The sequence below is a fragment of the Bidens hawaiensis genome, unplaced genomic scaffold (assembly GCF_021521415.1).
Source record: "Bidens hawaiensis isolate Kalapana, Puna unplaced genomic scaffold, B.hawaiensis_p1.1 tig00033471_1, whole genome shotgun sequence".
Lineage (NCBI taxonomy): Eukaryota > Viridiplantae > Streptophyta > Magnoliopsida > Asterales > Asteraceae > Bidens > Bidens hawaiensis.
The window spans coordinates 161,189-169,992 of NW_027495725.1; the positions used below are offsets into that span (position 1 = coordinate 161,189).

General features: G+C 32.4%; 1 protein-coding gene across 1 annotated transcript; it reads left to right on the forward strand.

The window, feature by feature from the left end:
- Positions 1–2,635: 2,635 nt before the first annotated feature.
- On the forward strand, positions 2,636–3,879 carry LOC143584819 (transcription factor bHLH30-like). The gene is made up of 2 exons (XM_077066773.1): positions 2,636–2,881; positions 3,227–3,879. Exons 1-2 carry the CDS (start codon positions 2,636–2,638, stop codon positions 3,674–3,676), a joined length of 696 nt encoding a protein of 231 aa, XP_076922888.1. The 3' UTR covers positions 3,677–3,879.
- Positions 3,880–8,804: the final 4,925 nt, after the last annotated feature.

The window sequence follows — 8,804 nt, forward strand, 5'->3', positions numbered from 1 at the left end:
TTTTGGTTTGAATTTCTGAGATTTTACAAGGTTTACTGGTTGAGTACCAAATCACAAATCATGAAATTCTAGAGCCTAGGGTTTCCAAACTTCGTCTATTTGAGTCATGTTGCCTAACTCCGTTCAAAACAGCCGTTACTCCTCCCCCACATGCCACACATGTAGGGTAGTTTGAACCTAAAATGCTTTCTCTCCCCTCCTTTATACCATTTCCTCCCCCCATGTCCGCTCTTTTCATATTAATCTCCATTCGATTCGATTGCAAGTATGAAGTGAAACATCAATTCGTCTTCTTACTTGGTTACACATGAAAAACAAATGGGAGAAGAGAGTTGTGATCTAGGGTTAGTTGTCGGCAATTATGTCGTCGTCCCCAACCGATCAATTAGAAAAACAATAGTTGCAAATCAAGGAGTGGTCAGCCGATCACTATTCAACCACAGAGAACCATTCATGTCAATGTTGGTCCGAGAAAGCAAACGCCAACAGTCTAGTCGACCTCTTCGTCGTGTTCGTGCAAGGCCACCACTGCACATATGTTTGTGGCTGACTTTGTGTGCATTCTTGATTAGTTCGAGGTTGTTGAAAGTCTTTTTTTTTTTTTTATCATTTTCGATTAAGCAAGAACGAGCCAAAAACTATTTGAATCAATATCCTATTAAACATATGTCAAATAAGAAGAAACCATAAAAAAACCGAGAACCACTGACAACCTATTTAAGTTTTATTGTTTAAGTTTAAAGTTTTTGTTTCTAATTTACAGTTTGTTATTCCACTGTGTTTAAATAGGTTGATTATTTAACGGAGTTTAGTAAAATAATCGTTAAGTTCAGGACTATTTCACCACCACCATTCCCACTTTTCCGATAAACATCACCTTCATTACCCGCCCATCATCATCGCACCTTTCCGGCCACCACCCCACCCACCACCACCACCATTCCCACTTTTCCTCCAAGCATCACCTCCATCACCCTCCCATCATCATCATCATCATCATCACTTTTCCGGCCACCACCCCACCCACCCACCACCACCGCCACCACCACCACCATTCCCACTTTTTCGACAAATATCACCTCCATCGGAGCCATGTATAAAAACCCTCAAAGCTATGGTTAATAAAAGAATACAAACCTTCAAGGCCTTTAAGGCATGCATCGTCGGACTTTCTAACAAAATATTCACAGTGCAAAAAATCCCTCAAAACAACCTCTTGCGGCAACGGAGACGGTGGTTCCGGTGACTTGTCTTTTGCTTCATCTCCGGTTGGTGGTTTGTCGGAAAGGTGATGATGATGATGGGAAGGTAACGGAGGTGTTGTTTGCCATAAAAGTTGGAATGGTGGTGAGTGGGGTGGTGGTCGGAAAGGTGATGATGATGATAGGAGGGTAACGGAGATGATGTTTGTCGGAAAAAGTGGGAATGGTGGTGGTGGTGGTGGGTGGGGTGGTGGCCGGAAAGTGGAGATAATGATGATGTTGGCGCATGTTTTTTTGAAAATTATCTTCGAAAATGAAATTCACTTGAAATTCATCAGCTCAGATGAATTTCAAAAAAACACAGATTTCTATGATTTTTGGAGATGGTTTTGTGGAGATGATTTTCATTCCAAAATTATCGGTCCAGACGTATTTCATTGTAAAACCATCAGAATGTGTCAGCTCCTTTACACGTGTCATTGTAGCATTGATAGACGAAAACTATCGACGGGAATCCAAATGCGTCGGCGCAGATGATTTTCGAAGGACTGCTTTTGGAATTTGATCAAATTTTTGGCCTATTTTAACTTTCTCTCATCATTTAGCCTATTTTAAGAATTTTCCCTTTAATTTACACTCTTAAGAGCATCTCCACCGGTGTTTGTGTGAAGGTTTTTGTAGACATAGAATGGTGCAAACAAAAGTTTACAAGCGGAGACAAACGTTTCTGAAGGTGTTTGTTTGTATTCTCAAACGTTTGAAATGTGGGTTTGTAGTGGGCCCACCACAACCACTACACACAAATCATATACATATATATTATATAGTAGTAAAAGTAGGTAATGATATGGAAGATGAGGTGAAAGTTTTTATTGGTTTATGAGTGGAGTAAAAAGTGATGGTGTTTAAAGAAATGGTTAAACTATAATATGATGATGAGGTGGAGGTTTGAATTGGTTTATGAGTCTGAATGCTCTAAATCTATGCCTCCAACCTCTTTACATCTATTCACACAACCTAAGGTTTTAGCTTCTAAAATCTCTCATCAACAAACTAAAAAAGTCAAAAAAACAATTTACGCTTGGATAACACCGTTATATACTAATTATGTAAATATAAATATGCAAATCCAATTATTCAAACAACGTTAAACATCAGTAATAAATGAAGTAACATATGAACAGACCGAGGACTATAATTTCCTTTCGTCAAAGACTTGAGACAACATAATTTTCACCTGTCACGGGTGCTCCAGGGTCCACATGCTGTCTGTGTAACCCCGTCGCCCGACATATGTCGTGTACATGTTAACCCTAAATATCACTCACTCTCACCTGCATATATTAATCCATGGAGTCATAGAGTTCAACTCATCAGCCACAACATCAAACACTTGTATCCACTTTTAACACTTAGTTCTCTTTCATAAAACAATGATGCAGTTTGCACCAAACTATGGGTACCAGTACACTAACTGTTCGAATATTATTAGAAACTTGGTGTATGATCATGGAGGAATTAGTGATTTATCAGCGAACACGGACGACAAGGAAGCTGCCGTGGCGGAGGCCAAGGCGACGGCCGCCTGTAACCGACACAGCGAAGCCGAAAGGAGACGCCGAAAGAGGATCAATGGCCACCTTGCCACCCTCCGTAGCCTCCTCCCCAACACAGTCAAAGTACTATTCACATTCCACATTTGTTCATTCCATAAAAACATACTTTTCAATTATTAGTATTATTATTTTAAACCCACGTCTGAAAAGATGATATATGTAATCATAAACCTAAAACTTTTGTCTTTTCAATTTTCATACTTTTTGTTGTTCTTTTTCTCTGTTAGATAATTTATTAAGCATTATATAGTTTTGTAAGTTAAATATGAAAGATTTAGGTAGTCGTGCAACATTATTCCTAACTCTATATATGTATCTATATTGTCCGTATTTACCTATAAAGATATTAGGGCTTTATTTTTCGTATTAGTGTATGTTTGATTTAAAACTCGAATATTTTTATTATAGGCGGATAAAGCTTCGTTATTAGCCGAAGTAGTAAGGCGGGTGACGGAGTTAAAGAAGGTGGCTGCCGAATTGGAATCAACTGGTATGGATGAAAGTGAAGGATACTATATGATTCCAAGTGAAAATGATGAGCTTGAGTTGACATATGTTGGAGAAGATTCTAGTACCAAAAAAATTATGATAAAGGTGCGTGTTTGTTGCGAGGATAGGCAGGAGGTGATCGTGGAATTAACACGGGCATTGGAATCTGTACGCGTTAAATTAGTGCGCACGGAGATAGGGACACTGGGTGGGAGAATAAAATGCGTGTTATGGGTTCAAGTTTCGTCACTAACGAAAGACCAAGGGTTACAGGAATTACGAAGGGCTCTAAAGGTTGTTATGGACCGTGCATCATTCTTGGATCTTCCTAGAAACAAAAGACCGCGCGGTTCAGATTCATGTGTCTGATTTTGAGTTTTTAGAGGTATTTAGAATGTTAAAATGTTTAAGAAATTTTCTTGTCTTTGCGGCTCTTTTGAAGGTTATATTTGTGCTTTTGTTAAATTCTTTGTATTTTGAGTTGAACCCAACTCGATGGTTGATAATAGCGATAAAGTAATGATGAGAAGGTTTGATGGGCTGGTACTTTGGTAGGCAAAAGAATGAACAGGGTCAGAAGTCAAGTAAAGAGTACTTTGTAAATTACTTTATTATTGCATATTTGCATCATTTTGTTATTATATATTTTTATAAATGTTTCTTATATTTATCTATCAAGTTTTGTTATAACTCGGTTTAATACAGTAATTAAGTAGATTTCTTTTAAGAAGCGTAGAAGGTGTATGAGCGTATATGGATTCATGAAGTAATCTTACTTTCAGATTAAAGTGCGTATATGGATTCATGAAGTAATCTTACTTTCAGATTAAAGTATTTTGTGAATTCATAAAGTAAATAATTGAACAAGAGAGAACAAATATTCAAAGAATGGAAATTCGTTTATACGAAAACGAAGTTGTAATTGTACACGAAAACAAACCAAATGAATATTTTATGTAAGGGTGACGAATCTAAAAACTTTGATACCAGATATACTTTCCTCTAAACAAAGATAAGCATATAATTTCATTGAGTATATATGAGAATCTAAAAACTATGAACACATGTTCTGGAAACGATATTCGTATAGCAAATATACGCATCTTTAGACAAAGATAATGATAAAGAGATATAAAGTGGTTGACTATTAATTAAATTATTAACTATATAATCAGAATAATCTATTTGAGTTTATTCTATATCTATCATCATTGCTATTCTTCTTTCAAAGCTTCATTTTTCTTTGTTAACTATGCATTTTATTTTTTTTATTTTTATTTTTATTTTTATTTTTATTTTTTTTATTGTCGATGTCTATATTGTAATTTGGATTGAGCTGCATCTTAAACTACGCAGCTCTTATATCCCAAAGGAGATCTCATTAATCTAATCTAAACCACTTATATTGAGAGAATAAAATTTATGAAAGTGAAATGGATTTCATCATCAATTACATATAGGGGTTGCAAACGAGATGAGCCGAGCCAGAGCTTGACCAGGCTCGAGCTGGCTCGTTTAACTTGCACAAAGCTTGAGCTAGGCTCATTTCGAGCTCTATTTTCGAAGCTCGTTCGTGAGTAGATTTTCAAGCTCAAGCTCGAGCTCGGCTCGTTTACTATTTATCAATAATTTCAACATAAATATAATTATCTTTATGCATTTTTTCTATCATAATTTTACGTATAAAATAATATATGCTATTTAGTTATTTTAATTGTTTCCTCATAACAAATATTATATATATTAATTAATAATTATTAAATATATATTTTGAAAAGTTATATAAATGACATGCTCGTTTAGGATCGCGAGCCCGCGTGAGCTCGATAAGTGAAGCTCGGGCTCAGGTTCGTTTATTAAACGAGCTTACTTTTAGGCGAGCTCAGGCTCGATTAAGCTCGGTTCGATCGAGCTTTTTAACAAGCCGATCTCGAGTAGCTCGCAAGGAGCTCGGCTCGATTGCACCCCTGCAATTAAATCCGTCTTTATAATACCAAAATAATAAATAGGCCGGCATAGTTTTAGACAGCAAGCGATCGAGCTAATAACTAGCTACTCGTAACTGCAAACTAATAAACGCCATACTAACTAAACACGATAGAAACTATTAATACCTTTACTTTGTACACGAACGTTGTGACAAACAACCATATGAGCTTTTTTTCCTAACCGTTATTTGGTTGGTACTACATATTATGATGGTTTAACTCAATAAGTAAATGTCTTCTTCATAATATAAATTAACAAGTTTTGTTCTCAATACTAATTTGCGTCAATAATGTCTTCTTGAATTACTAAACTGATCTAAGTTGAAAACGGAAACAAAACTAGAAATTGACATGTCAGAATCGAAAGTCCAGAGTTCTATACAGCGGAGATGAAAGATTGAGCGTTTTATCGCGGATGTGGCCGAAATGGCTCCGATTTTGCATTTTGTAATTTCACGTCCCAAACTAACGCTCTCGGTAATCATGGTGTAAACACCACCGGTGATAGGGTTGCCTGAGACAATGTTATAATGACCATAGATCTGAGTATGAGGGAGGAGGTGATGTAATAGTAATGTTGTGGACTTCGGATAGAAATTAAGGGTTTTCTTTTTTATAAATCAAATTTTGAGTTACTCGAGTTAGATATATTGAGTTAACTAGGTTAGAGCACGTGTTTCATACGTGTAAAAAAAATATAATAAAAATAAAAAAATATTATATGTAATACGTAAATTCCATTATTTTATATAATAATTTTTATTTATGATTTTTTTATTAAGTTTTTTGATATATTATGCACTGTAATTTTAAGTTGAAAATCAAATCTTAATGTTTGATTTATTTCAAATAAAACATTCATACCGATAGTGTTATATCAAATATTGTGTGTATAAAAATGATATTTATAACAAAATATTGTCAACGATTTAAAAACTAAATTTACAAAGACTAAAGTTTTGTTGTAAAGTTAATAAATAAAAATCTACCTATTCTAATAAAGTAAAATAAATGTGAACACTTGTCATGTTTTGGTTAATTCTCATAATTTTTTTTCCTCCAAAACTAATATACCCTAATATATGTAATAAATCAATAATGATTCACTTTCCTTTTACACTATATTTATAATATATGTATATATATATATACACACACACATATATATAAATATTAACATATTATTTTACCATATATATCAAAATACTTGGTGAATTTCAAAAATTAACAACAAATCATGTTTCTGAAATGAAAATTGTTTCGGGTTTTTTGCGGAACTTAAATTTGATTTTATGGGTCAAAAGTTGGTAAATTGATTGTTTGGTACAAGTTAACTGCATTTAGGTTAAAATTTGTAACAGGTCAAAAATAAAAATTTTGAGTAATTTTAAAAGTTTGAGAATGCAAAATAGATTTATCGTCAAATTTGTTATGGGTTCAAAGTGTTGACTTTAAAATGTCAAACGTATGAAAGTTAGAAGTTTAAACATGATTCGGGTTTCAAATTTATTTAGGCCATTTTTTGAAATAATCAAAAGGTACGGGATTTGGCAGACTGACTATTTTTCTTTCAACTATTAAAATATAAGAAAAGATTGTGAACACTTTTGACGTGCCACCCCAATACCTATCAATGCTTCTAACTTTTATCAAATTTGAAATATTTACGTCAACATTAATTTTTCTTTCAATGGTAATTAGAACGTTGTATGGGAAGCATGTCATGCAAAACTATGCTTAAATGAATATTCACAAAATTGAATGGGTTAACATGTTATTTTTTATGTTGCCATTATGACAAAGTCAATAAGCCCTCTGAAACTTATCAAAATCTTTTTGATGGTGTAGCTCAGAAAAACATAGTTCTTGAAGAACATTTATTGTTACAATTTAATGTTCTACTTTCCTTTGATAAGTTGTAAATTGATGAATACATCAATAAAGGCAACGCTCCTTTTGTATTTAGGCTGAGTGGTTAGAACTACTATCGTACGAGAAGCTTTATTTCCGAAATTGGTTCATAACCAAAAGTTTTTCAGTTATACATATATGGCACTGAGAATGAATTTTTCAATAGAAGAAGCATTCTCGGGTACGTTTTTGCACGGACATTTTTTTTTATTAAGTTCATTTAAAAAAATTATTTTGTGATATAAATAAAATCAATTTCTCTACACATTTTATAGATACAAGTATAGATGTAATACGTTTTTTTTCATATACGCTAAATTATTATTTTTACTTATAATTTTATAATTTGAATTATCCCGTGTGTGACACGGGCTCTAAAACTAGTATATTATATTTTAAAATAAAGAGAAAAACAATGAACAATTTTAAATGATCATGTTAAAGAGATATATACCAGAAGACAATGTCATATTGTAAAATATGAAAATGCTAACAATTAAGTATAATTTTGATTTTATATTTAAAAAAAATCACATGTATATATGTTAAGTCAAGAAATTAAACATAATTACCATTTTAATGGAGTTAGCAAACACATTGGTTTGAAACATAAGGTCTTGGGTTCTAAATCCGTATCATACAATAATACATTTTTCAAAATTTTATAAAGCCTTACGGGTAATGAGTTATAATAGGAAACGGGTCATGGGTCATAATGTAATAGGAAATAGTGACATGACTTCTACTTGCCATCTTATGTGAAGTGCCTAATTAAATGCCATGTAAAAAACTTATGTTGCTTTAATAGTATAGTTAGATTATATTAGATTAAACTTTCAAATTTTGAAATGGACTTGAATTTGAACAGTCTATTTCAGTCTCGTATTAAAGTTATTGTAACTTTATTCGAATTAATAACAAAAATTAGAAAGCTACAAACTAAACTAGCCTTTTAGTATCCTGATAGAATTTAAGGATGCTTATCGAAACGATATTTTAGTTACTCGAATTGATTGCATCATGTTAATTGAATTTTCAAATTCTCAAGTGGACTTGAAATTGAGAAACAACTTTGAATTTGAACATTCAATATTGGTTTGTATATATTCAAGTTACTAGGTTAGAGCACGTGTTTCACACGAGTGAAAAATAATAAAAATAAAAAAATATTATATGTAATACGTAAATTCAATGGTTTCGTATAATAATTTTTATTTATGACTTTCTTTTATTAAGTTTTTGATATATTATGCACTATAATTTATTAATTTTAAGTTGAAAACTAAATCTTGATACTTGATTTATCAAATAAAGTATTATACCGATATTGTTATATTAAATATTGTGGTGTATAAAAATGATATTTATAACAAAATGTTATTACAGATTTAAAAACTAAATTTACAAAGACTAAGAATTTGTTGTAAAAGAAAATAAATAAAAATATATTATATTTTAAAATAAAGAGAGAGACGATGAACAATCTTAAATGGTTGTGTTAAAGAGATATGAGAAGACAATGCTATATTGTGAATTATGAAAATTTTAACAATTAAATGTAATTTTGGTTTTATACCTGAAGAGAAATCACATTTATA

What these genes read in the sequence shown, in the direction of transcription:
- LOC143584819 (XM_077066773.1), top strand. Translation starts at nt 2,636, where the DNA reads ATGATGCAGTTTGCACCAAACTATGGGTACCAGTACACTAACTGTTCG. An exon ending in TCCTCCCCAACACAGTCAAA is followed by an intron (nt 2,882 to 3,226) that starts GTACTATTCACA and finishes TTTTTATTATAG; the next exon opens with GCGGATAAAGCTTCGTTATT.